We start from the raw sequence: 27772 nt of genomic DNA, 5'->3' as shown, positions 1-27772 counted from the left end.
TCGAGGTTAAAATTTTATTTATGACCAGAGTAACATAAAAGATTTTTCATGCTTCAACAAGAGAAAAAAAGTGTCTCAAGCAGGTCTCCGGCTTATCTCTCACTCGCAACATGTTCCAACCTTATGTTTCTTGTTCTTAACTTTCTCTGTACCGGGGTGGGGGGGGGGGGGGGGGCAGCGCCATCAAGGGGGAGCATCATGGAGTTGGGCAAGGACAGCACATCCGAAATAGGCAGCCTCTGGGAGGAAACCAAGCAGGGTCCCAGGGTCACCGCCATGGCCACCGTCGGGCGTGAGCCCTGCCCCCAGCATGGCGCTCTCCCACCTGTGTGAACCCCAACACCCCTGACAAGGTCTGCCCGCCTCATTCCGGGCAAACCCCAAACGGGCCCTGGGGAGACACTTCTAAGAGATAAGAACAGAAAGGCTGGACCTTCCCCCATAGAATAAAGACTCTGAAAACGTGGGATTTCTATTCTAACTAAAAGCTGCAAACTTGGTCTCGCGCTCCACTGGTCATTTCTCAGGCGCCCGTTGCGACACCGACTTGTGCGGTGCTGAGCTGCGCTCGTGCAAAGGCCCTGGGGCTCCAGGGCTCCGCGGCCAGTTGGGTCCTGCCGCTCTTTGGAGCCGAAGTCACCAAAATTAGGGAATTCCAAAGCGACCCCACTCAGCTGGCCTTTCCTCTTCAACACCAACCACTCTCACAGCAGCAGGCTCGGTGCCTCAAACAAGCACCCGCTCATTCTTTCCTAGCGAACAACGCAACCACCATACTTTGAATTTTTTTCTACAGTAACATGTTTCCACGTAAAAATCGTAAGTTTAAGTGTCTTTTTTTTTTTTTTTTTTTTTTTTTCCCTCTTTGGCAACTACTGTTGCTTGGACAGTCCTCACCCTCCCCTTTTTACTAGAAAAACCACCTTGACGAAGGGGGCCCATCGGGCAGAAGCCAGGAGTCCGGTCTCCCTCCCACCACGCCGGTCCCTGAGGTAGCCGTCCGTCGGGGCCCGTGTGAGGCTCTACCTCCCGAACGTGCGAACCACACGGTGGAACTTGCAGCCGGCCTCCGAGGCGCCCGCGCGGCTCTCCGGGGTGTAGGACGGTTTTGGAGCGAGAGATGCCACGCGGAGTTCTCTGAACGTTCCTCGTTGCTTGGGTTACGGCACTGCGGTTACACAAGGCTGGTCTTCAAGTGGCAGGTTTTGGCGGTTTTAAAGATTTCAAGACCCTCCGGCATCGTCTGTTGTGACAAAACAAAGGAAGACCCAGACATTAAGTTTCAGCTCGGAGGAGCCTCCGCGATGGGACGTCGGCGTCCCACACCGTTCGGTTTTCCGCACACACTGAAGACTTGGACACAGTGGCCACTGTCTAGAAATGGTGTTGTGATCCGTACGCGCCATCGGGAACAAAGTAAATCACTGCGCTAGGTTTGCAAAGACCGACGGGAATCTCCACCCGTGGAAACGGGCGCCTTTCCCTTCTCGGAGGAACAGCGGGTCCGCGCCGCCTGCCTACGGGAACGGCGACCGCACTAAGCGCGGACCCGGAGGGCTTCCTCTGAGCATCACTCATGGCCGCCTGGGGAGCAGCGGGTGCCGGCACGCGGGGCCCGTCCGCTGATCCCGTGAAGTCCACCGGGCAGTGAGCCCGGGCACACGGCTTGCCACCCAGGGGAGGCCCTGGACGGGAGAAGCGCACGCGCGCAGCAGTGGCAGCAGAAACACTACCAGCAGAGAATGACCAGAAGATCTGCCTTCTTAAGTATCACAGGCAACGGAGGAGCCCCAGACAGACAGGAGGAAAACGGAGGAGACAGACCAGCGGAAACCACCACCTGTCCTGGAGGAAACAGGTCAACGCTAATTTCGTCATTTCCCTCGCTGTCTGGTCACAAATGTCCCCACTAGCGGAATTCACAACCCAAATATTTGCCAAAAGACTTCAGAGGAACTGCTCCTAGAATGGCATCCTCCCTCTACAGGGAAGTGTGTTGAAGCTATAAAAAATCGGCCGAAGGACCCGGACGCCCGCCCCTTCGGCGTCCATCCAACCGGTATGAACGAGGCCACAGCCTCCCGTCTCCCCTTGTCACCAGCCCTACTCCGGTGATGACACTCTGCACGGAGCCCCACTTTTAAAACTACTTCATTTTGGGGCGCCTGGGTGGCTCAGTCGGTTAAGCATCCAACTTCAGCTCAGGTCATGATCTCACAGCTTGTGAGTTCCAGCCCCGCGTCGGGCTCTGTGCTGACAGCTCAGAGCCTGGAGCCTGCTTGGGATTCTGTGTCCCTCTTTCTTTCCACCCCACCCCTGCTCATGCTCTGTCTCTGTCTCCAAAATAAATTAAAAAAAAAAAAAAAAAAATCAAATAAAACTGCTTCCTTTTATTTACTAAGTGTTGTCCACATTCACCGTGAATCTTTGCACCTGTGCCAGGCCGCTTCGACAGCACAAGCTCCCCACGACGTAGAAGAGGAAGATACTCTAACGGCAGCCCCACCGAGGGGTAACTTCTAGGTGCCGAATAAATAGGTAAACTGACGAGTTACTTGCTTCATAGGCCTAGAAATTCCTAGTGGATTATTACATGTTTAGGAGCACTTTGCTTCGGTTTTCTTATGTACAGCAAAAAAAATAAACTTATTTGAAAATCTTCAATCCCAATGTTGTCAGGAATGGAGTCAGACAACCAGGGAAGCCTCTGGTATCCCTCAAGATTTGTAAAGATCACGGTCTTGGGGGGAGGGGAGGAAAGATGCCACGAAAGAGAGTAAATCAGAACACAGAAGAGCTCCCAGAAATCAACAGTAATACTCTCAAAATAAAAACGGAACCCAGAGACTAGGACACGATTTTGAGAATCTCCCAGAAAGTTTCTGAAGAGCTGAACACAAAATGAACAGGAAGACATGGGAGAAAACGCAGGACCTCGGAACGCAATCCAGGAGGCCCGGCCAGCATGAATTTGAGGACAAGGGAACACAGCAGAAAGACATAATCAGGGAAACCAGAGATTATCCCTGGGGCTGGAGACACAGGAAAAAAAATTGAGCAACATATATAAAAAAGAGCTCCACCTAAATTCGTGAAATTTCTGAACAGGAGGAAAAAGAAGATCCTGAAAGCTTCCAGAAAGGCAGGCAACAGATCACCTACAAACCACTGAGAACTGGGTTGGCAACAGGCCGTCTCCAACAGGAAACACAGACCCTTGAGACAGTGGGTTTCCCAGCAGAATCCCACACCCTGGCCGTGAGTGGAGTATGAGGACACCCAAGGGCTGGGGTGTCCCCCCCCGCTACCCCACGGGGCTGTGAGCGCCCCCTGAGGAGGTCCTGGCCAGGCGGCCGGGGCAGGAAGACAGGTCTTTGCAACAGTGGCCTAGGAAGCAAGAAAGCTCCCACACGGCAAGTGTGCACAGTCCAGAGCCGGGCAGAAGGCCGAATGTCACGGGAAGGGAGGGGCCCTATGACAGACGATGATCCATTGGAAAATAACGTGGGCCGCCCGGGTGGCTCCGTCGCTTAAGCGTCTGACTCTCGATTTCAGCTCAGGTCACGATCTCACGGTTTGTGAGTTCGAGGCCCACGTCAGGTTCTGTGCTGACTGTGGAGCCTGCTTGGGATTCTCTCTCTCCCCCTGTCTTTCTGTCCTTCCCCAGCTCTCTCTCTGGGGAAGACGTGGCTCTCTCTCGTGGCTCTCTCTCAAAATAAATAAATAAACTTAAAAAAAAAAAAATACTGCAAAACATTATTTTTTGGACAAGGGCAAAGAAAAATCTAAAAATTCCTCAAAAATAAAAAGCACCGACACGCAACAAGCAAAAAAGCACATTTGCCCTCGATACTGACAACATCCCGCCACTGACACTGGTCCCGTTAACACAGCACCGGGGATGGCTGCTCAGCCAGGAAAAAAACGTTTGCGTCGTTTTAATAAAGTAATCGCTTTTGTTTTCCACCTTTTAAACTCTACCGCCTATAGACAGACCGAAGGGCACAATCTCTGCTATGACCTTGGGAGTCAGAGCTGGCACGTGGGCAACTAGAGGTGATGCGCCGACGCCTGGAGGCAGGCGTGAGGGCGCCACATCTCCTCTCCCGGAGCCACGGACATTGTCCGCTTAAATCAACAGTTTATGTAACTCCCTGTCAGTGACACGGGGAACAAAAGACAGATGACCTGAAGTGGTTTTCCCTGCAGACCGAGGGACAGAAGGCAGGACGGTGGTCAGCTGGGGTGCGGCGGGTGGGGAGGCAGGACGGTGGTCAGCCGGGGTGTGGCGGGTGGGGGACAGGCTCCCAGCGATGCTGCTGCTTGAAGCGGGTGTGACGGCACAGAGCGCTCACTGCGAGAAGCCTGGGCTGACCCCCCGTGCGCTTCCTCGAGCGCGTGCCACTTTCAGTGGACACACGTGTCCTCACCCCTCCCGCCCACGGCAAGGGGCCTCACGACCGGACAAAACACAGGGGCCGCCAACATCTGTGTGTGGCCAAGCGGCCGCTGCACGGAAAGCACACGTACCTGCATCGGACCGTCGGGGCCTCTTTGAATCTTCAATCCCGTTCTCTTCCAGCTTTCTCTTCGCACAGTCCTGACACGCATTACCTACGAGGTGAAAATTTTTAATCTGTTTTAGAATCCACCCTTCAAGGGCTAATAAATCGGATCTTACTGAAACAATAGCCAAATAACCCCTGCCATGCCCCACGGGTTGCGCTTTCTTCCAAAGAAGGGGACGGATCTGAAAGTCACGTTTAAGTGGGAAAGGGTCTAACGAAGGCGTCCTTTCACAGGGAAACGAGGCAGCAATGGAAAGCGGAGGGGCCGAGCCAGGCGGGCAGGGGCACCAGGGCCGCACAGACCGGCCCCTTCTCCCCCACCAGCCCACCTCTGTGCACAGCCCGGTGCCCAGTCTGCCCACAGGAGGACGCTGGCCGCCACCCGGCCCGGCTCTGTCTTGTGAATTCGTAACCGGCCACAGCGGGCCTGGCAGCGAGAAGCTGCACCTTTCCAACAAGCAGCAAGCAGAAAAACTGATCTGAAAGCTCAGAACCTTGGCGATGGACACTTCTGAGGGGGCCGGGCCAGACCTGCTACACTCGTAAGACGGGAAATTATTCTCGGGTGCCAGCACATGACCCGTGTTTGAGCTGCGCCTCCCTGCCGGGGGGACGCATTTTTAACCCCTGCGCTGTGGCAGGGACCCTCGCGAGGGCGGGACTGGCCATCACCTCTGCGGGGGCCGTTTCAATACAGGCTAAGTATTTACTAAGAGAAACACTTGGTGATTCTGCAACAGCGGCAGTGAGCTAGCAGCACATGTAGGCAAAGAACGGGCTGGCAGAAATCAAGATCTGTTTACCCAACAGCGTGGTGCTGTCCACTCGGTCAGCATCTGGAGGAGAAAGAAGAGAGTCAGCAGAACCGAGACGTCACGTGCCCTTCGTCCTCATCCTCAGGGCAGCGGCAGGGACGGCGGCAAGGGCTGCCTGGAGAGGCAGCGCGACAAGGGGACCTGAACGCCAGCTCCGGTGTGCCGTAGGGCCCCGGGCCGGGAGTGCCCCTCCTTGCCTCCTCCCAGGGTTACCGTGAGGACCGAGGGGCTCCACGTGTGGCATGTCTGGGCCAGCCTGGCACACGGGGAGGAAGGTACGGTACCCGTGGTCACTATCACGACTGTCCTCGCCAGGACACCACCCTCTCCGGTCAAGAGAGAGAATTCGCGAAGGTAAGCACAAACGTCCTGAAGGACACGGTCACAGATTCCGGGTCCAAAAGAGCTCTCGGCCCTGACAGCTCGTCGGATGCACCCGGGGTCACGGAAGGGGGTCTAGCGGGGACAGGAAGGCACTCGGGTTTCGTGAGCCCCGGTCCTCGGGGCAGCCGTGCGTGCGGAGGCAGGGGAGGCCGTGGGGAGGGGCAGGATGAGGCCGCGCGGGCCTGCCTGGGACACACCGGATCCCGCTCCGGCTCCGAAATCTCTGGGCGTTCACCGGGCAAGTGATTCGCCTCTGAGCTGGCCTCGCCATCTATCAAATCATCTATTTCCTGGCCCCGGGTCCTGTGACCGAACACGAAGGTGGAGAAGGTAAAACTGACAGCGGTGTGGGGCCCCGTGAGGGTCCGTCCCCGCTGCTCCTCGGGCTACGACACGGACCACTGCCCTCGACGTAAAGCCAACTGTCCGCTAGGACGAGCGGGGAAAGACGGAGCTGTCGGGACCATGTACGCATCCGGTCGGCCGCAATCTTGGCCTTCCAGGTCACAGCGGCCACGTGCAGCTGTCCACGTGGTTGACCCAAGTCCCCTGCCCGGGGGGAGTGGGGGGAGGTTCTGGCTGCAATTAAATGGCAGCCAGTAAAGACCGCTCCACGCCCACCATCATCCGTGTTTGACGTCCCCGACCTCAAAGCCATCAACTGCCCTTCTGACAGGCTGACCCACTTAAAAGCTGCTCAGTTACCCTGGTCCTTCCTGGGCAGGTCAACAACTCCCCCCCAGCCGGGCCAGGAATCACCTACGAGGGTGTGCTGCACGCGGCAGAACGGGGAAAAGATGTTATTTGCCAAAAGAAAAGTCTTCGTGAAATCGTCTCGTGTCTCTGCGGTTCTAAGTCGTGAGCTGCAGCGACACGGTGAGAATAAATGAGGTCTCTGCACTTTTTGGGGTTTCGGCATCTCAACGGCTGCGGCCGGCTGGGCAGTTTGCTCTCCTGGTTAAGGGCCTCGGCGGGGACACAGCCAGCCATCGGAAACAGGACTCCACGGGGGCTCCTGCACGCACAGCGCTAAACGCTAAGGCTCCGCTCGCAGACGTTACCGTCAGACCACTCGCCCCAGCCTCCGATTTGTAACGGACACACGGACCCTTTTAAAACGTGGCTGGAGGGCCGGTCAACGTAAGGGTGTGTAAAACTACATCTCCATTTCGTCTCGCGGTACGTACGTTCTATCCCCAAGAAAGGAAAATCAGAAAGAACCCCATTGCTTTACGCCCGGAAGGGGGAACGGCCCGTACCTGGGCTGCGCTGCCTGCAGATCTGAGAGGCGAGGTCCTGCACGTATCCGGGAAAATAGTCAAAACAGTCCCCGTACGACACGACCTTGATCCCATGCAGAAGCATGTCCGCCTGATGCTTGAAGAAGTGGTCCTCGTCCTCCTTGAGCACCAGCATGTAGTGCTCCAGCTCCACCTTGTTGGGCACCGAGTAGAGGAAGAGAGCCTGGAATATCTGGTCCCGCAGGGTCTCTCCGCAGCCCACGAACAGGAAGGACTTGGTGCGGTACAGGTTCTGGAGCACCTCCTGCGGAGAAACCAGCCGAGAGACAGGGACGCTCGTCCGAAAGACGGCGAGGTCCCGGCCCGGCCGAGCGCCTGCGCCTTTAGAATGTCGCTCGGCAACAGGCCGTCCCCACCAGCCACACCGTCCCCAGTGTGAGAGGCAAAGCCGTTCGCGTCAACGCGGCGTGGCGCGTGAGCAAACTGAGGCCCGAGCCGCGCACACACTCCCTGCTCGGCACCCGCGGGAGCCCCTTCCTCTCCAAGCCGGGGTCACGGATCCAGGTCCCGGTCGACGTCCAGCGTAGACGTGCCTTAAAGTAAGGAGAGTCTGACACCCACCCACCACCCACCTTGTGGTGTAGTCCCTCCAGTCAAATCTCCTGGAATTAAGTACAATTTTAAATTCTCGAAACGGGAACTAAGGACGTTCCATTCGTTTCTGTCCAGAACTGTGTTATGTATGACGGTCTGGAATTAACGTGTCTCCATGGCTCACAGACGGTAACGGGGGTGCCACGGTCAGAACTGGGTTTCTGGGAGTGAGAGCAGAGAGCTGAGGAGCGGGGAGACCAAGGACAGGGACCCCAGGGAGCGGGCCAGAGGGGGCCGCCAGGACTCTGCGCGGTCACTCGGGCGTGCGGCAGGAAGTTGCCCCTTCAGACGCCCGACACCCCAGGGGGAGGTCCGGTGTCCACCCAGACGTCCTCACAGCATTACCGACGCAGCTGAGGGGCATCAGCCCGGCCACCCGTCTGGCCACACCTGGGCCGCGGGCCGGGATCGGCACGAGGACCACGGCGCCCGACCCCGAGCTTGCCGGTGACTCCGTGAGAATACTGTGGTTTGTAAGTGCTCTAATTAAAAGAGTTTATAGAAAGCTGAAAAGCAGCTTTCCCACACTTCGTTCTGTCCAGGATATCAAAAAAGCCTCACAGGGAAGGAATGAAGTGTAAAACAAGGTTTTGAAAGCTAGAGAGAATGCCAAGCAGAGAAAGGAGAGGGGAGGCCTGAAAGAACGCAAAAAAGCACCACGTGAGGTCGGGACGAGAGGCCGGAGGAAACCGGCGCGGATCACGCCGAAGAGATTCACCTGCGTCCCCGAGCGGCCGGGCCGCACCGCACGAGGACCGGGCCTCCGTTCAACGCACCAGCCCCGGGAGACAGCTGAGAACAGCGCCAGCTGTGTGGACAGAGGGGCAGGAATATGCCTGGAGGCCAGGAACCCGCTCGGACTGCCAGCAAGCAGCCAGCGGCCACCAAGTCCCAAGGGGCGCAAGCAGTGCCTGAGGAAGGGGGGCCGTACCATGACTTCCGGGTCTTGAGTAACATCTTTGTACCCTGACGGATCCAGGACCATCCCGCAGGGATCGGTGTACAAGCCGTGAATGTGGAGAACTCCGTATTTGATGTGCCCTCTCGCCCACTGAAGGACCTGTGGGACAGCAAGCCAGGACAGAGGGGAGAAAGCTATTATTTAAAGGAGGCAGAGAGGAAGACATCTACGCCGGACTCGCGGGTTTCAACCGTTCCTTGGAAAGAGCGAGAGAAATACTTCACTTTATAATTGCACCTTTAAAGCCTAAGAGGAACCGGGCTATTGTGCCACTTGAGTCCTGTCGGACCAAGAACTGCTTTACAGACGGCTTTCAGCACGTGAGATGCCAGCTACCTGCCGAGACCGGTTCCTTGAGGGGGATGAAGGGGACTTTCGCTTCTGAGTGACACGTTCTATTTTAGTCACTGCCGTGGACGTGTCGTCTGTACGCCCAGAAAAACACACGTGTGGACCCATAACTTATCCAACAGCCCTGGACTGACTTCACCTCAAGATCTAGAACAAGGCCCTTGAAAAGCTGCACATCACACACACTCCATTTTGTCTTCACGCCAGGGCCACCGTCACATCGGCGGGCAGGCCTGGCACCACCAGACACGCCGCAGGAGCCCAGCTCTGTGGGCACCGGGCGGGAGGTGGGCCGGCACTTCTGCCACAGGCCCTTTGCACTGGATTTCCAGGGACGCGATTTACAACAGCAGCAGCCAGAGAGCCTCGCAGATGGGACCGCGTGGCTGGGGTGCAGCGAGCAGGCGCTCTGTCACGTGTCACAAAGAGCTCAGGGGAGGGCGTGACCCTACCACGCGGACTGTGCCGGCACACGCTTTCGCCACATTCTGCGGGGGACGGCGCAAGGAGCAGCCCTCAACGTCAAGGCGCGATCTCTACGCGCTTCGGCTTCCTGGGGGGATGAGCTGGATAACCCAGCAGCGGCATTAGTAATGACACGACATCTTTAAGCAAACACACAAAGACACAAACATTTCACAAAAGAAATAGTCAACAAAATGAAACCAGGATCGACCTTAGCGATAAGAGAAACAGAAACGTACACTGTTCACCGATTTCCACCTCAACGGGAGAAATGTGTTTTGTTTTGTTTTTTGGTGACACGTGTTGAGAAGATGTGGGACACGCGTGCTCTCTGACGCGGCTGGTGGGGGCAGGAACGGGCTATCTTCCGGGAAGCAACCTGGTGATTCACATCATCTGTCTAACATACTCATGCCCTCTGACCCTGCCGCTCTTCTGAGATTTTACCCTAAAGAAGTCACCAGAAAGACACACAGTGTAAACATCTTCACGGTAGTGTTATTTGTACTTGTGGAAAGACGCTAATAATAACAGAGAAAGGATGGCAATTCTAATTCAGTTCTCCCATCACCCTGCCATTTGTAAGCATGCTTTTAGAAACAGCTTCGTGATCAGAAAACATTCCAAGTACAGTATTAAGGGAAAAATATCAAGATAACAACGTCACGCACAGCATCACCGGATCCAGAACGAGGGGGAGGGGCTACCCAAACCACTGGCCCTCCTTCCCACAAGGCCTGCCACGCACACACACGCACGTGAGCAGCCCTTGCACGTGCGCGGGACAAAGGCACAGAGGAAATGCACAGGTGAGACAAGTCGTCGCCCTCCCGGTGTCGTGATCGCTAATGTGCTGCCGTGAAAGGGAGGGCTCGGTCGGCCTGCGGAGGGGGTAAGACACCCCCGCCCCCCACCCTGCAGCCCGCACCTTAGTCTTGTCCTTCAAGTCCAGGGACTCCATGGGCTTGCTCTGCTGCTGCCCGAAAATCTCCAGCAGGTTGTCGTAGTTGGTGGTGAGGACCATCGTGCCCCTGTCCATCAGGCTGAGGACGGACTGCAACACCAGCGGGTTCTGGATGTGGTGTTCCAGGTTGTCGAAAACCTCCATCAGGCAGTCCTGGAAGAAGTTGGGCTTGGTGTCACCTGTGCGCTACAGAAAAGGGGAACAGAGTTACCAAAACATCCTCTCTCAGCAACTACTGAGCACCTAGGCAGCAACATTCCTTCTGGCTGCTGATTTCAGAAAGGAAGGAAACCCCGACCTGATAGAGTTTCCTAAAACCCTGGAGGAGGGAGACAATGTACAGAACCTAAGGGGTCCGTCAGTGGTGGCCAACGTTACAGGAAAGTAAAGCAGAAAGGGGGGGACGGCGCTGCTGGGGGCAAAGGGCACTAGGAATAGGGACACTGGAGCACACACCCGCTGGGAGTGGCCCAAGCAGAGGGAAGAGCGGACGCAAAGGCACTGAGGTAGCAGCAGCAAAGGTGGGTCCGAGGGTGATCCGGGGCCCTGGCGGGTAAGGGCGGGCAGGTGAGGCGACCGGGCACCAGATCACGTGGGGCTTTGCGGACTTCAGATTTCCCTGTGAGGAGCTGCAGAGGTGCTGGTTTTCTCTTTCTCGGTGCCACAGCATCTTAAAGTTAGGCGGAGGACAGTAAGGCACATGCTGCTGGGTGATTCAATGGGACGGGAAGGAGATCCGGCCTCTGGATGGAGCACCAAAGGTCACCTCCGGCCTTGACCGGAGCCACTTCCGTGCAGCGACGGGGGCAAAGCCCGGGCTCAAGAGGAGGGCAGGGAAGCCGCAAACACACACAAGCTTCCGACCAGGGGGTGCGGGGGTCAGGCGGCAGCGTGCACTCGGGAAGGCTGAGCCTCCCGGCCACCCCCACCACACACGATACGACATGCGCCGGCCCCGCCCTCAGTTCTGTCCATCAGAAGCCACCTCGGTCCTGGTGCAGGTCCCAGGTCCCAAGACCCCAGGACGGCGCTCGACCCCCTTTTCTGACATTCTCGACTCCTTCCCCGACCCCAAAAACCCTTCCCCTGTTCCCGTGGGCCCGTCATCGGTAAATTCCCACACGTTCACCTACTTCTGTGAGCGTCCACCTCCTGGTGCCACTGAAAACCGGCCCGGCCCTGGGAGCACAGGGGTGGACCCAGCTCCCCATCAAGTCTCTCTGGCTGTACTTCTGGGCCAGTTCCTGCCGGTTCCTTCAGCCACTCAGCTGACCCTCAAAGCACCTCCCTCCCTCCCGTCCACCGACCGCGTCCCATCTCCGCCACCGGCCTGCTGTCACATCCCGAGCCTCACCACCAGCAAGAGCCTGGCCCTTTCAGAACCTCTGGCCGGGCCTCCCCTCGCGCCTGCTCACCCTGCCAGCACCTCAGCACCCAGGGCCACCCCGAAGCCAGCAGGACCCGCCCACCACCGAATCGGGTCCCGCGGACCCGCCCCCCCCCCCCCACCTTCTCCCAGGAGGCAGCTTACATTCCGTGATCTATCACCGCAACTACTCCCCTGACCAAGCTTTCAACCTCGCTGCCCCTCCCGTCCTTTGCCAGGATTTCCTGGCAATTTGGAAAAACTCGCCACTTACCCCATACCTGTTCTCAACCTGCTGACCGTGGCTGGGGAAACACAACCGTTCCGGCTGGCCTCACCTTAACTCCTGTCTTACGAAGTTTAAAAAAGCCCACAGAAGTAAAGAGAAAAGTAGATTAAGGCTCCATCTGTGCGGGAGCTCCAAGTGTCTGCCTCGTGGCCTCTCAACAAATGAACCACCTCTCACCGCACGCGGCCCCGCACCACCCGCCCCGCGACACTACTCTGTCCACTGACTCGTCCCCGTCCATCTCAGCAACCCCGTCTGCAAAGGCCCAGACAGCAACTGCTTCAGGCTCTGTGGGCCTCAGTCTCTGTGACAACTACCCCACCCTGCGCCTGAGCGTGAGAGCAGCCGCGGACAATACGCAAACGATCGGCGTGGCTGGGCACCGGCAACTTCATTTACAAAACAGGCGGCGGGCCAGGCCTGGCCCCACGTCCCAGCTGCCCCGAGCCAACAGAACACGTCCCCCGGGACAGCTGCCCAGCCGAAACACCTCCCAGACGCTGGAGACCCAGGCCGGCACGACGAGAACACAGGCGGTAGAGATGCGGCTCCCACGTCAGGCAGGGGTGAGGCGGGAGCCCTCCCCGCTCCCCTCCTGCCCTGCCGGACAGGCACATGTTGGCAGGGGAACAAAACAAGGCCCGGGGGCCCCGGCCCTGGCAAACCAGCATGCTGTCCCGGGGCTGCCTGCCCGGACTTCCACGTGGGGGACACAAATGTGACCACATTAAGTCAGTAGTTGGGGGCACAGCGGCCTAAACTCTCCCGGTCTCCCCGATGACCCTGCAGACACCCTCTCGTGCTTTCTGTGCAGCGTCTCCAACACCCTCGCCCCCACCCCCAATGCTCAGGTGACGGCTGTCCTCTAATAAACCCAGAAGTAACCAGAAGAAACCCGCCCCTGGCCCCTTCCACATCGTGTAGCTTCCCAGCGTCCCTGCCTGTCCACGGCGGCTGCCTCACGGCGGACCCCCACCCCTGCGCCGGCACCCCCGACTCGAGGGGACCGCTCTTCCTCTCCACCAGATCACGTCCCCCTGCAGACAAAGACGCTCTAGCTTCCCCCATCTTAAAATGTTTTCGGGAACCACCTGTCCTCCGAAGCTACGCGGCTGGCCTGCTTAAACCAAAACCACACCTCCAGGATACCCGTCTGCTAAATGGGCGTGAAACCAAGGTTCGTCCCCAGTGTGGCATGACACCCCAGTCACCACGTCTCGTATCCCGGCTCCACTCTGCACGGGCTCTTTCAGGAGCCCCGCGGTGGGCCCGCATCACCGCTGTCGGAAGGGACGGTTCAGGTTCTAAAGGACACGAACACGGTGGCTCGTCAGCCCGGCCCGGCCGAGAACAGGACGCGACGCAGCTCGTGCAAGCGTTCGCATCAGCTCCGCCCTCTGCAGCCCCGTCCGGAAGCAAGCGACCCCGGGAGACCCGAAGCGGCCCTCTGAAACAGACTTACAGGCGACATCTTCCGGATCAGGTCGTGGGCCACGACCAGCAGGTCCCGGTCCTTCATCACCTTCCTGCGGAACTCCGCGACGTCCCCAGGGTGAAGCACCTCGAGCTGCTCGGCGGCCTCGATGACGGCCTCGATGCAGCTCCGCCACGAGCAGAGGGCGCGGATTCCCGGGGCCACCGCGGCGCTGACGCCCGTCCCGATGACCAGGAGCAGCTCCTGGGGCTGCTTCCGGATGAGGCTTTTTAAAAACTTTCTGCTTAAAAACAAGGGAAAGAGAGCGCGAAAGTCACCCTGGAAGGACCACAGTCAGAGGGAACGTGACATCCAGGAACACCTGCGGGGCTCAGGTCAAACGCGGTCACCCCCCTACTTGCCACTGCTGGAAGAGAGGCCCCGCCCATCAGGCTGTGCTGTGGGTTTATCTCACGCGCTCTGCCCTCCGTCCACAAAGGAGCTGGGGCCGGCTGTGCCTTGGTCGTCACGAGTCCCCCTGGAGGGCAGCGCGTATTTAAGTCCTCTACACACGGGGACAACACGCCGGCAATTTTAACTCTTTTGACGCTGCTGGGAGCTCGGAAAGACCAACCACGGTGACACAATGATCCTGCTGGCGGCGACAGGTAAGAAAGTCCCCGGCCCAAACCGGGTTTCTGCCGCTCATCCATCGCAACCCACCCCAGGCTGACACCTCCTTAACCCGACACCACTTAACGCCCGTAACCCGTGGTCCACTGAGCCAGAGAAGCATGGCACTCCCAGTCTCCTCCCAGTCTCCGACATGACCCCGGGTTCCCTTGTTGCTTGGTCTGGAGACCAGGTTACAGTCACTTGCTCGGGCAAAGAGAGAACTGCCTTCTGGAACAGTTCTTATGTGGAAGCGAAGGGCGGCTACGCAGCCCGAGCGTCCCTCCTGACACAACGTTCTCCTCCCACTTTCCCTGTGCGGGGGCTAAACACCAGCTCAGGAGACCCGTGACAGGTGCTCTACACCTGCATGAAGGTGTAGCTGACTTTATTTACCTGGATTTTTGTTCACTTCTGTTTGTGGTCTTTTCCACTGGATCCATCTGTAAATCCTAGAGAGAAAAATAAGTCAGCCGTGCCTTCTATTTCCCAGATCAAAGTTCTCTCATTAAGACTCTGGAAGAGTGAAAGCTAGAATTCAAGTCAAAGGTCCTGGATCTTTGTTAAATCACAATACCTAAAAAATGCCATATACAAAAAACATACATCCAGAATGCTTCCCAAGCCACCGTTCCCACGTCTGTGTGACCGACCAGGCCAGGCGGAGGCTCAGATTCCGACTCTCCGAAGCTCTACTTTGGGCAGAAAGGGAAGGGAAAGTAACGTGTGCCCAGCGCAGACGGCACGGCGGGTCCGTGAGAGGACTCTACTCCAGAGGGCTTCCCGTGGGCACGCACACAAACGACTGGTCCCGGGAGGAAGGATGGCAAGTTGCCCACCAGAGCAAAGCCAGGGGGACCACATCTCCAGGGCGCGGAGACCTCCTGCAGCCAGGCTGAAATCTAGTCCAAAGATACAAACTAAGTAAAAGGTCAATTCTTAGCTTCCGTTAAACAAGCATCTTAAGCCAGCTAGGTCTCTACAGCCAAACTATCTCCATAACCTACGAAGTTTACAGAATCACTTTCCCCCAAATCCAGAACACTTCTGTAAATAAGGAAATATACAGAAAAATCAAGTTTATAAAGCCCATTACTCTGCTACCTATGGGCAAGAACTATTAGGAACATCTGTACATTTCCCTCAAGGTGGTTTACATTTTTCCCATCATTTGAGTCCAAAGGTCATACCCTACTTTTTTTCCATGCGTTATAATAAAAGCATTTTCCTTTTCTTATTAAAAAGATTCAGAACTAGGGGCGCCTGGGTGGCTCAGTCGGTTAAGCGTCTGACTTTGGCTCAGGTCACGATCTCACAGTTTGTGAGTTCAAGCCCCGCGTCAGGCTCTGTGCTGACGGCTCGGAGCCTGGAGCCTGTTTCCGATTCTGTGTCTCCCTCTCTCTCTGACCCTCCCCTGTTCATGCTCTGTCTCTCTCTGTCCCAAAAATAAATAAACGTTAAAAAAAAAATTAAAAAAAAAAAGTTTATTTATTTAAGCAATCTCTCCACCCAATGTGGGGCTCAAACTCACAACCCCAAAATCAAGTCAGTGCCCGCTCCACTGACTGAGCCAGCCAGGTGCCCCTATTTATAACCTGTAAAGTGGCAGTTTCTAGCATCAGCAGTTTCAAGATGCATTTAATAAAATTATTCTATCATGGGGTGCCATGATAGAATAATTTTATTGAAGTGAATATTTGATAATTTGGTAGATTAAAAATGGTACCTCAGGGGCACCTGGGTGGCTCAGTCAGTTAAGCGTCAGACTTTAGCTCAGGTCATGATCTTGCAGTTCGTGAGTTCGAGCCCCGTTATCAGGCTCTGTGCTGACGGCTCGGAGCCTGGAGCCCGCTTCGGATTCTGTGTCTCCCTCTCCCTCTGCCTCTCCCCTGCTCACACTCTGTCTCTGTCTATCTCTCAAAAATAAATAAACGTTAAAAAAAAATTTTTTTTTAATTCAGAACTAGAAGTGTAATAGCTACATACACAAAATTCTACCTTATTAATATGCCATCAATTATTTTATCTAAAATCCCAAGGCAGGACATTACTATAGCACTTGGACAACCATCTTTGTGCACCAAGACTTTTATCTATTTTGGAATTATTTATTTAGGAGAGATTCCTGAGAAGTACAGTTGCTGAGTTAAAGAATATAAACACCGTAAAACATCTCAGCATGCACTGACAAACTACCTTTCAGAAAAGTGCTCAGCAAATATGGAAAAGCCTGGTTTGTCACATCCTAACCTGCACTGACCAGAAACCACCTTTTGACATGTGTAGTCTTCTTTTCTTTTAATCTCAGTTAGAATCAGGTCACCAAAAACAATTTCCCAGGGTAAGTAAACAAGGCTCAATAGGTCTACAAGCATTAGATTGTAGAGCTAAACGGCATCCTAAGAATATGCCCTGACAACGTGTGCAGGCGTGGATGCATCTCTCAGCCCCGCCCCGCCCCGCCCCGCCCCAGGGAAGGGGTTCAATGCTTCCATCGACCTCCGGATGGTGTCTGTGACCTTCGCTCGAATGTTAAGAGAGCACAGCCCACAGGCAAGAGGAATCCTGCAGAGAGGCCTGAGATCTACCCAAAGGGGAAGGCTGGCAAAGTTCGGGCTGGCTCTCGTGCCCTCCCTTCATCCTCCCCACTAGAAAGTTCCGATCAGAGCCATCAAGTCAAATCTTTTTTTTTTTTTAACCTACTAGATATTTTCTAAGGAAGGTAACAAATGTTGGGGCTTTCCACCATATTAAGTAACCCTGGACCCCAGCCCTGAGATGTCAATAACTATTCACCAATCGTCAGTTTTAACAACTATAAAACGTGAATTCTTGCCAACGAAGTTTTGAAAGTTCGAGGCTGTCTGCCGTGAAACGTGCTTGGACGTTCAAACTGTGGAGTCAAACAGCACAGGCTCCGACCTGCCAGTGAGGTAGCTCTTTAACCTCCTGCTTCAGGAAGGAACTTGAGGCTCGGTCCTACTCAATCATATTTGAAAAGTTAACGTGAGGGGCGCCTAGGTGGCTCAGTCAGTTAAGTGTCCGACTTCGGCTCAGGTCACTATCTTGCGGTCCGTGAGTTCGATCTCCACATCGGGCTCTGTGCCTACAGCTCAGAGCCTGGAGTCTGCTTCAGATTCTGTGTCTCCCTCTCTCTCTGCCCCTCCCCCATTCATGCTCTGCCTCTCTCCGTCTCAAATAAACGTTAAAAAAAAACTAAAAAAAAAAAAGAAAAGTTAACGTGAGATGCTTATCGGTTGACCAATCCAGCTTCCTCCCACCCTCCCCCCCAAAATAACACACATCGCTTTGAAATAGTTACTCCTGGGGAGGAGCCTTTCACCTCAGCCTTCTCTACGCAACATTTTAGAATATTTCTTAAACAGTCACTGGTCAACCAAAGGCTTCAGAAATGCCTCAAACTGTTTCCATGGTAAAAACCTTCCTTCCACCTGTCTGCCGTTCTCCCAACTTCTGTTCAACTGCTTGTGATTCGCCACACAGGCAGGACCTTAGTTACAAACTGGAAATCTAAATATTGCATTGACACACCTGTCAAAAAGTATGGACAACTTAAACTTTGGCAGGCTCGATGGAACTCCGAAATTACGTGATTTCAAAGTTTGCCAAAGGAACTCATCCGGCAAGTACTGAACGCTTACATAACAAATGAGAGCCTGCCTTGCCGTGCGGTTTGTTGCTGGATTAAGCGCTCAAACCTCTCTCTGCCTGAGCTCGATGAAGGTCAGAAGCCAGCTCCTTAGCACTTCAGACCGAGTCACGGGCTCCAACTGCAATGGCCAGATGTGCCTCGAGACAGAGACACTGCTGTGCATCTTTAAGAATCCAAGGAGCCAGCAGGGGAAGCACTCAATTATATTAAAACTCAACCCAAGAACCGTGAAGATGAACCGCACAGCTGCCCATATTTAGACATCTACGGTTCGTTCGAACACCGCACGCTACAGACACTACCTCATTTCCTGTCCTTTCAGCAGAATCATCAGCAGAGCCAAGTCTCACCATAACCCAGAAAGTACCCCCAAAGCACTCCTTCTTAAACCAAGGGCCGAGTAGGAGATTTCCAAGGCCATTAGCGCCAGATCCTAGAAGTTTCAGCAGGACGCAGGGCAGGCCGCTGGCAGTCTGTTCCCATCCCCGACACCATTCTGCTAAGCCAATCAGATTCTAGACAACAGTAACAAAAGCCTTCAGAGACCTTTTAGAAGCTGCATCTTTTGGTTTCCTTGGTGACCATGTCGTCACCAGTGTGCAGGCCCAGAGCAACCCGGTTTTTTTTTTCTTCAAGGACCTATCAGCATTTTCTGAAAGTGGAATCAGGCCCCAACACAGATCTGTATAAGCAGTTCTCGTCCTTTTTCTCTAAAACCACGAATAAAAGTCTTAACAGGATGTTTTCTGCTTGAAATTTGAGATCATGAGGGGTGCCTGGGTGGCTCAGTAGGTTAAGCGTCCGACTTCAGCTCAGGTCATGATCTCATGGTCCGTGGGTTCGAGCCCCGCGTCGGGCTCTGTGCTGACGGCTCAGAGCCTGGAGCCTGCTCCGGATTCTGTGTCTCCCTCTCTCTCTGCCCCTCCCCTGCTCATGCTCTGTCTCTCTCTGTCTCAAAAATGAATAGAAACATTAAAAAAAATTTTTTTAATTTGAGATCATGCATAGTTTATGAACTAGCTTTAGAGTAACCTCTCTTGTCCTGTTCTTTGAACCCCCAGCATCCAGCACAAAATAAGTGTTCATCAAACGGAGTCCAACGCAAAAAAGAATAAACTACGACCATGGTCTTTGTGATTACGGCTAGCCAAACAAGGCCCCCTCCCAACTCCCTAACCCCACTGTGCCAGACTGTTAAGGACCTTCCCCTACCATCCTGCTTCCTGATAACCACGCCCGTGGACGGTCCCCTCACTCACTAGCTCTGGACCTCATCATCATGTGACTTCTTTGACCAATGGGATACGGGCAGCGAGCAAAAGTTTGAGGGGCACTATGACACTGGAACCAGCCCTCTTGGAACTCGGGCCTTGTCAAGTGCAGTCCAGCCTTCTGGGAGGGTGAACGGCCCCCAGGGAAGAGCTGAGGTACACCATGTGACAACCCAGCACCACCCCCGACCCAACACAGAAGAGGCTACCCGGGGCCACTCAGTGCCAGTGAAGCAGCCAGATCAGCACAAGGGCAGGGGTGACGCCCAGGAGGCCAGCCAACGACCTGCCGGAGCAGGCCCAGACGCTGAGCTGCAGAACCGACCCTAGTTTGGAGCGCCCATCACCACCACTGTTTTCCACCACCACGAAGAGCACAGAGACGGGAAAGGAAGGAGACCAAAGCGTCAAGAGAACGGATCAATTAGTGCTTGGATCTGGAGTACTGAGGCGGAGGGAGAAAACGTTTGTCCAGAATGGTCTTTATTGCGTTAGCACAACAAAAACCTTACACTGAAACTAATTACTTTCTATTACAGATTCCAGCACGAACTGCGAATTAGTCTGTGGGATCAACAAACGTCCTTAGACAAACCCCTTCGTTTCTTTCTGTGAGTGAATTGTACGGGTTTTGAGCGACCCAGGGGAGTGGGGAGAGCTCTCAAGTCGTACAGCCCTTGATCCCAGGCAAGAGACATGTACTCAAAACAGATTCCCTTCACACAGCCAGAGTTTGCACGTGTCACCTCTAGTCCATCCAGAGAGCGACGGAATGAGACGCTCCCAGAAGGTGCGCCCAAGGGTGACACCGGCCATCGTGACTACAGATGACTGCATTCCCACAAAGGCCCGGCAACAGGGCGGCCCTCTGTACAACATTCTATCAACGGTACAGCCACCACTGTTACAGAAGTAACCCACACGGAGAGATGTGCAAATGTGCTGCTCACAGGAGACAGACTCGGACGGAGCTCACCCTTGAACAGGTGGGGCACCAGCACCCCACGTGGTTGAAAATCTGCGTAGAACTTTTGACTCCCCCAAAACTTAACTACCAACAGCAAGAGCCACAAGAGAGCACTTTTTACCGAGACACAAAATGTACAGAGAGATGAAATGCTCACGGGGAGATCGGTGCCCGTGGCATTTTAAGCAGATACTGGCAGGACTTGAACTCACCACAACAGCGACCAGAGGTGGCTACAAAACACTGACAGCACAGTAGGACTACAGGTAATTTTATGCAGTGTTTTTTATTTATTTTTTTTCAACGTTTATTTTTGGGGGGACAGAGAGAGACAGAGCATGAACGGGGGAGGGGCAGAGAGAGAGGGAGACACAGAATCGGAAACAGGCTCCAGGCTCTGAGCCATCAGCCCAGAGCCCGACGCGGGGCTCGAACTCAGGGACCGCGAGATCGTGACCTGGCTGAAGTCGGAAGCTTAACCGACTGCGCCACCCAGGCGCCCCAATTTTATGCAGTTTTAAAGTGCATTTCTACGTCTGTCGACATTTCTCTCCACGGAGAATGAAGTCACACACAGTCTGCCAGTTTTGATGAATTTTAACTCTTTAATAGGTCTGTGTGTGCTTTATGGTAGTTAACTGATCAAATAAACTGGTATCTACAAATACTTTATGCATTCAGACATACCTAACTTGTTCTGAGTCCTTGTGACAGTTCTAGGCTATGTGGCTTGTCTGTGTCCTTTCAACTCACAGACTCACAACTCGAAAAAAAAATGTTCCAATATATTTACTGAAAACAAGCTGCAGGTAAATGGACCCACAGAGTTCAAACGCGTGTGGTTCAAGGGTCAACTGTACAAGGATAAGTGCTATCCGTGGAACCAGCGTGGGTTCCTAAAGACTGGGATGTCCTCCAAGGAGGCCAAAAGCCACCTGTTGTGCTCTGGCTGCACCAAGGCGGGTCTGAAAGCCCGGGAGCCCCGAAGCGAGCACTTCCCACTTAGCAGCGTCCTACGGCAGTTCCCACAGCTCCCGGCACGGACACCCGTGGTTACCGCTGTCCTCTCCTACTCCGACGTGACTCCCACAAACCGCCTTCTTCAGGGCAGCCTGGCTTCCCACGCAGACTTGGGGGCGGGGGGCACAGAAGCACAAATCACCAGGTAAGAAGAGCCCAAGCTTTCAAGTACTGCTGACAGCCAGGCTTCTCACCACAAATGAGTCACCTGGGGGTGAGAAACAAACTGCCAGAGAGTCGGATGAGCCGACGAGGTCACCTGATCCGGAAACAAGGTGCAAACGGGTAACAACCGAGCTTCCGGAACCGCAGAGAGAGGCCCGGACCCGAAACTACAACTCCCAACAGAAGGCAGCGCTGGAGGCACCACGAGAAAAAACACCGCCGCGTCCCAGCCGGGAGAGCTCTCTGCACCTCGGTTTCCAAATCTGTCACCTGGGAATCCACCACCCACACCAGCGGTTGGATTGTTGTGAAAACTCCAGGTGAGTCAAACATCCGAAAAGGTTCTCACTCAACCGGAAAGGGGGCGCCGCTATCGGCCGGCTCACCTCCCCCCGCCTCGGGCAGCTTATTTCCGCGACACCACTGTGCCAGGCGGGAGCACAACCACACCCTAATTTGCCCACAGTGCAGCTTAAACTTCGTCCCAGCCATCCCTAATAGGGGATCTCCAGGACGAACTGTTTTTCTTCACTTTACAGAACACATGACACTTAATTTGAACCTCGATTTGAACACATGACACTTAACCCATCACTTTCTAAAGTTCAGTCAAAATCAATTACGACAGAGGGAAAAAAAAATGCTTATTTTTACCAGTTACAAATGAACCACGCCTCCGGAGTTGCTTGGGCATAAACTAGGCAAAAATTCCCAAACCAAGGAAACAACAAAACCCCCCACCAATAAAAAACATAAAAGCCACAGTTTAGTCCAAAAACCACATTTGTTACTGACATTTTTTGTTCCCGTATGAGATTCAGGGGAAAGTACCAAGCACTTTGCATGCATTTTCTCACTTAATCCTCCCAATAACCCCTTGAAGTAGCTATTTTTCTTACATCTCATCCGGCCAAGGCTGACATTAAACCCTTCTAAGAGGCCAGTCACCATGATGTTTTCTCCTAACACGAGTGTGGTCCAGAACAGCAAATACACCTGACATTTTGCCGGGCACCCTGCCAACTAATCACGTGTTGGCTGTTTGAGTTTGTCCATCATCAGATGGGACACGTCGAATTAACTCAAACAGATGTGCTACGTCATGATAAGCCAATAATGGTGAAGACACACCAGTACCAAGGCCAGGGCAGGCCGCACCCCCAGCATGTCTCCAACCCAACAAAAAGAAGAGATGTTCTAGAAAGTCCACCTCTAGCGAAATGCAACATGACGGAGGGATCCGAAAGGTACGGGATGCCAGATGCCCTCGTCTTAGAGAAGCGGAAATGGAGACTCAGAGGGAGTGACCCGGTGAAGGCCCCCCAAGGAGTCAGGGGCCCGCTCTACACTCACCGCTGGCTCCCGGCCCATAACTCTGCACGACCCTGGGCACCGTCTGCTCCGCCGTGACCCCAAGCCCCCATCTAAGGCACTCACTGCATCCGACGCACCTCTTCTTACCGCCAAATCTCCACAGATAACAAGCCACGGTGTTTCACTGACCGCCACTTTCACTTGCTTACATGACTCATTTTCCAGAAACGCTAAGAGAAGAGGCCACTATGAGGAAGATCGAAGAGGCAGCAGAGGCAGCGGCAGGCAAAACGAGCAGTTCACAACAGTTTTGTTTGGTCTACGCCGCGGACCTCCCCAGGGACAGGCAAGGAGGGCGGACTGGGGATCCAACACCGCCTCCCAGGACTTGCCTCTCCGGGCCAGGGGATGCTCCAGGCTCCTGGCAGGGAGGAAGCAGGGTGTAGCAGGGAGAGCCCGGCCTTCCAGGTTAAGCAACCAGGTGCTGGTGGTCCTTCTTAACGCTAAGTTACTCGCTCTGAGTCTCTATCTCCGCCACCTGTAAGAAGAGGAATAATATCTCCCGTCTGCTAGCGTTGCTGGAAACATTAAAAGCGGTAACACGTAAAAGAACACAGCCTAGGGCTGCCTGGGTGGCTCAGCCGGTTAAGCGGCTGACTGCGGCTCAGGTCCTGATCTCAGTTTTGTGGGAGGGAGCCCCTGCCGGGCTCTGTGCTGACAGCACGGGGCCTGCTTGGGACTCTCTCTCTCTCTCCCTCCACCCCTCCTCCACTCACTCGCTGTCTCTTTCAAAATAAATAAATAAAGTTAAAGTTAAAAAAGGACAAAACCTCTCCTCCAGGAACTAGTAAGTTCCAAAGTCAGTTCCCGGGCAGAAAACTGTAGGCTCAGACAGGAAAGAGCTGAACGGCAGTCCCGGGGCTCTGGACTTGAGGAAGCAAGCCGCGGTCCCCATTGTCACCACCCCGGCCCAGGACCCCGCTCTCACGTGCTCCCATGACCCGGCTTCCTCCAGACAACACGCACTCCCACCCCCCCCCTGCAGCCAGTGGCTGTTCATAAACACAGAAACCATCTCACTTCCCTCCTTAAACCCCTCAGCGGGCCTCGACTCTGACTCTTACTTTCACCCTGACCCCCCTCGCCCGCCCCTTTCTTTGCCTCAAACCCCGCCCTCGGCCAAACTCGCCGGGTTCCCCCCTTCCGGTCCCCCCAGAATTCCCCTCCCTCCTCTCCACCCACCAAGTCAGACCTCCCTTCCTTCAGCCCTGCGCGGCATCACCACTTGCTTGGGGTGACGGCAGAGGCAGTAAATCAGCAAAGGGCCAAGGGCATGAGCCTCAGGGAAGGAAGCTGGATTCTCCCCACGTCAGAACATCTTCATTAAGGGAGGCAACACGTCTCCAGCCACCCCAGGATGGATCTCGGCTCCAGCCACACTTCTCATTTCCAAGATCGGCTGTGCCTCGTGGCAACACCTCTGTGCCTTTTCACACACTGTCCCCTTCCCTGCAACTGCTCTGGCAAGCTTCTCCACAACCCCAACCTTCAAGAATCCGCTCACCTGTTACCCATCAGCCTTCCTCCCCTTCAACAAGCCCTCCAGAACGCCACTTCCTGAGAATCCGGCTCCCACCCCAGCCGGGCTCAATGCCACTACACTGGAAAAACTACCCACTTGCTCAGCCTCCTAACCCCCACCCCCACCCCTCCAGCGTGGGGCCCTGAGAGCAAGGACTCTGTCCTCTCCAGCTCCAGTGTCAATTCCTCCTAATGATGAGGCCTTCAAGAGAAAAAAGACGCGTTCCACCAGTGAAAAGATTAAGCCAAGGAGACAACCTCAAAGCCTGACTTGCCCTAACTCCCTCACCGACGCAGCTCTCCCTCCCTCCACCACATCAGCGCTGTTCTCTAGACTCTTCTGTGAGGCCATATGAGTCTCATCAAAGAGCATTAAAAGTTAAACACTGTCCCTGCCCTGGCCTCAATGCAACAGCAAACACAAATGATCCTGCGGGGGCTGAGGTCGCACCCCCTGCTCTGTTACAGAGGCTCATCGGCCGACCTGTTACAGGCCCCCACTTCTTGGGTACTCGTGAATTCACAAACCCCAGGCGAAGACTCACGGGTGCCCCTCGGGGTCCACGGACCTCAGGTATGAGAAACCCAGCCTGGAGACCAGCCAAAGGGGGAGTGGACACTCGGGGCAGGTGGTAAGAGAGAACGGCAGGGGAGCAGCCCCGGGGTGGGGAGAGAGGGCACCGAGGGCCTGCGCGGCCCAGGGGGCTTCTCAGGAGCCCCGCGCACCGGGACGGTAACCTGGGGCGGGCTCAGGGGGTCCTCAGGCGATGTGGGGGGCGGTTTCCGGAACCGAGAGTCCTCGGGGTGTCTGGAAGTCCAGGGGAAACCCTGAAGGGTCTCGGGTTGCGGGGTCCTCCAAGTGGCGGGGGCCAGAGGTGGCCCAGGGACTGCGACAGGGTCTCGGGGACCAGGGGTCCGGAGGGGCGCGGGCTGGCCCCCAGGGTGTCTCGGGAGGCTGGGGTCCCCAGGGGAAGGCTAGGAGGGGTCTCGGGGACCGAGGTCGGTCGGAGTTCCCGAAGGGGTTCTCGGCCCGGACCCTCCGGGACCTGCCCGCCCGGTCCCCTCACCTGCCGGGCCGCCGCGCCGCTGACCGGAGCTCGCGCTCCCGCCGCCGCCTCCCGCTCAGCGGTCGCCCTCGTCTCCGGCTCTCGCGGCGGCCGCGCGCTCCCCGCGCTGGGCGGGGCCGGAGGAGGGCGGCCCGCGGCCGGAGGGCTGCGCGCGCAGCCGGGGCGGGAGCCGGCGCCCGAGCCGGAGCCCGAGCGGACGCCGCGCGGCTCCCGGGGGCCGGCCGCGGCTCGGCCGCCAAGCCTTCCCCCGCACGCCCGCCGTAGCCGCGCGGAGGTTCCGCCCCGAAACCGCCGGCCCCGCCCCCCGGAGCCACGCCCCCCCCCACCGCGAGCTCTCCCGCGCAGGCGCAGAGAAGGGCGCGCACGGAGCTCGCGCCCGCGACCCGGCGTCCGCGCCGCCGCCCTGCCGGGGCTGGCTGCGCGTCCTCGCTTCTCGCATCTGCAAAATGGGTGCAGGCGCACTTTGCCGGGACGCGGCGAGCGTCTCTGTGAGCCCGGAAGCGCCGCTCGGCAGCCGCGCCCCGAAGCGCGTTCGCGCGCGTCTTGGGCGCTCCCGACCCCCGATGCGTGCGCTGCGGGTCCCAAATGCGCCTCCTGGCCGGAGCCCCCTGCCCACCTGAAGCAGTCGGCCCCCGGCCCCAGCCCCGCGCTCTGCTCTTGCAGAGCCCTCCTCCGTCTCTGAAACCGCTCACGCCTGTTGTTTGCTGCCTCTCTGCCCGAGAGAACCGGGACCCTGCCTGCAGGACCCCCCTGGGTCCCCAGCAGCTAGCACGGAGCCGGGCGGTCGGTGCCAGGCGTTTGTGAATGCGCGAGTGCACCCCCACCCCCACCCCCGCGCTCTCCCCTCATCAAGAAATGCCCTTCCCCAGGGTCTGACAGTTGGGTTCAGGTCCCCTTCGTGCCCCAGGGTCTGCGTCCGTAAAACGGGGTGCTTGAGCGAACTCATGATCACGCGTGGTTGCACTTGGCACGGGAACACGCAGCTGGACTCGTCGCCTGGTCATCCTGTTAATCAAGTGGCTCCCTCCCTCCTTTCTCTGCCCCTGGAAATCTCCTTCCACGAACAAGACCCAACTGGACCAAAAACCACTTCCTCTGCGCAGCCTGTCCAGCTCCGCTCTCCCTGCCCTGCCCAAGCCAGCCAGAGCTGATGATTCTTCCTTCTCTCCTTGGCATCTTTGTCCCTGCCTGGCGTTAATTGCTTGTTAACATCCCCCCAGCCCACCCGTCGAAGCTCATGCGTTTCAGCAGCCTGTGAACTTTGGGGGGGGGGGGGGCAGAGCAGGGCCCAGGAACCCAGAGGTTCCACTGTGGGGAACCGTGGCTTCGTAATAAACAAGGCAGAGGTGGGCTTCCTGGGTGGTGCCAGGCACTCACCTGAGCCTGCTGTATGCGTGCCTTTGTTCAGTCCTCAGAGCAACACCTAAGAGGAAAGTGTGCGAGAGGCTCGTCTTCTCTCAAGTTGTGGAAAATTACTGAGAGTTAGTGCCACCTGGCTGCCTGGAGCATTGTCAGGGCAGATAAGGGACTGGCATGGCGTTGGTGGTCTGGTGTGTGTGTGTGTGTGTCACAGCGCGCTGGGCGCTGCAGGCTGTAATTGCCTGCGTCCTAGCCTCCACCCAGCCGGCTTGAGCGTGTCCTAGTGTGTGTTGAGCAAAGGAGTAAATATGGTTGTGGGTGAAACAGCAAGACTCAGCTCCCGGAGCCCAGGGACCAGGTGTGCTTGTGTGCGCGTGTGTTCGGTCCCGTTTATTGAGCACCTGCTAAGGGCCACATTCTAAACTCTCACGCACATCCTGCTTCATCCACACAGTCACCAAATGCAGGCGGTATTATCGTTCCCCTTTAACAGACTGAAAACCAGACCCAGGGGACTCAGAGTATCTAAGCCAAGCTGGCGAGCAAGCATCTGCTTGGGACTGCTGCCAGGGGCTGTCTGGCCACACAGGGAGCTTTGCACTGTCAGAAAGGAGAGAAGGCCCAGAGTCACAGACAGGGTCCCAGGAGGGGTGACCAGAAAAGACGTCAGAGACCAGCCAACAATCCTTCCATCCTGGAGAGGCACCTGTCACTTTATTGCATGGAAGGACCCACATAACGCACGGCTGCCCCGCGCTGGTGTGAGAGGCCGGATGTCCACACATCATATACCCTGGACCACACCCTCCATAGATAGCAGGCAGGGCACATACACACCCTCACCCTCTGTGTATATACCCCCTCAATTACACATGCACTGTAGACACTGATGGAAAGGGAGCTAATTATACCTTTTGGACACCACCCCCCATCAAGTTCCTGTAGAAACTTGTGTTGCCCCTGCCATTGGGCAGGCCAACAGGCAGGGCTGTGATCCAGCACCGGGCAGAGGTGGGGCGTGTGCGGAGTGGGACGGCTTCGCCGGCAGGAGAAGGGAGGAAGGGAGCTTGGCACGTGCACCTTGGGAAAGTCTCTCCAGCCCTTTTCTGCCCCACCCCCGCCCGTGCCCATGCCCCAGCTGAGGACTCCTCACTGCTGACCTGGAAGTTTGCAACAGCCCACTCTAAGGTCTCCACACACCAGCTCATGTG

General features: G+C 56.0%; 1 protein-coding gene across 10 annotated transcripts; it reads right to left on the bottom strand.

Moving 5' to 3' along the window:
• Nucleotides 1-26673, bottom strand: FAM118A (family with sequence similarity 118 member A). Of its 10 annotated transcripts, none has more exons than XM_045466548.1 (9): nucleotides 26580-26673; nucleotides 14541-14596; nucleotides 13521-13776; nucleotides 10368-10589; nucleotides 8594-8722; nucleotides 7027-7312; nucleotides 5372-5404; nucleotides 4531-4614; nucleotides 1-1243 (listed from the first exon to the last, which is right to left on the bottom strand). In XM_045466548.1, the coding sequence occupies exons 2-9, from the start codon at nucleotides 14585-14587 to the stop codon at nucleotides 1224-1226; spliced, it is 1077 nt and encodes a 358-aa protein (XP_045322504.1). In that variant the 5' UTR covers nucleotides 14588-14596; nucleotides 26580-26673; the 3' UTR covers nucleotides 1-1223. The 10 variants fall into 10 exon arrangements, with proteins under 10 accessions (XP_045322504.1, XP_045322506.1, XP_045322508.1 ...); XM_045466550.1 differs by having other exon boundaries at nucleotides 13521-13773; nucleotides 26580-26672; XM_045466552.1 differs by lacking the exon at nucleotides 26580-26673 and adding an exon at nucleotides 25203-25390 and having other exon boundaries at nucleotides 10368-10556.
• Nucleotides 26674-27772: the final 1099 nt, after the last annotated feature.

This window comes from Leopardus geoffroyi, chromosome B4 (assembly GCF_018350155.1).
Source record: "Leopardus geoffroyi isolate Oge1 chromosome B4, O.geoffroyi_Oge1_pat1.0, whole genome shotgun sequence".
Lineage (NCBI taxonomy): Eukaryota > Metazoa > Chordata > Mammalia > Carnivora > Felidae > Leopardus > Leopardus geoffroyi.
This window is presented reverse-complemented; position numbering and strand designations above follow the sequence as displayed.

Coding starts and splice junctions, on each gene's coding strand:
- FAM118A (XM_045466544.1), bottom strand. CDS start 18,170: ATGGTGAGACTTGGCTCTGCTGATGATTCTGCTGAAAGGACAGGAAAT. Junction 14,597..18,119: donor CTGAAAGGACAGGAAATGAG/GTAGTGTCTGTA, acceptor TTTTCTCTCTAG/GATTTACAGATGGATCCAGT. Junction 13,777..14,540: donor AGAAGTGAACAAAAATCCAG/GTAAATAAAGTC, acceptor CTTGTTTTTAAG/CAGAAAGTTTTTAAAAAGCC.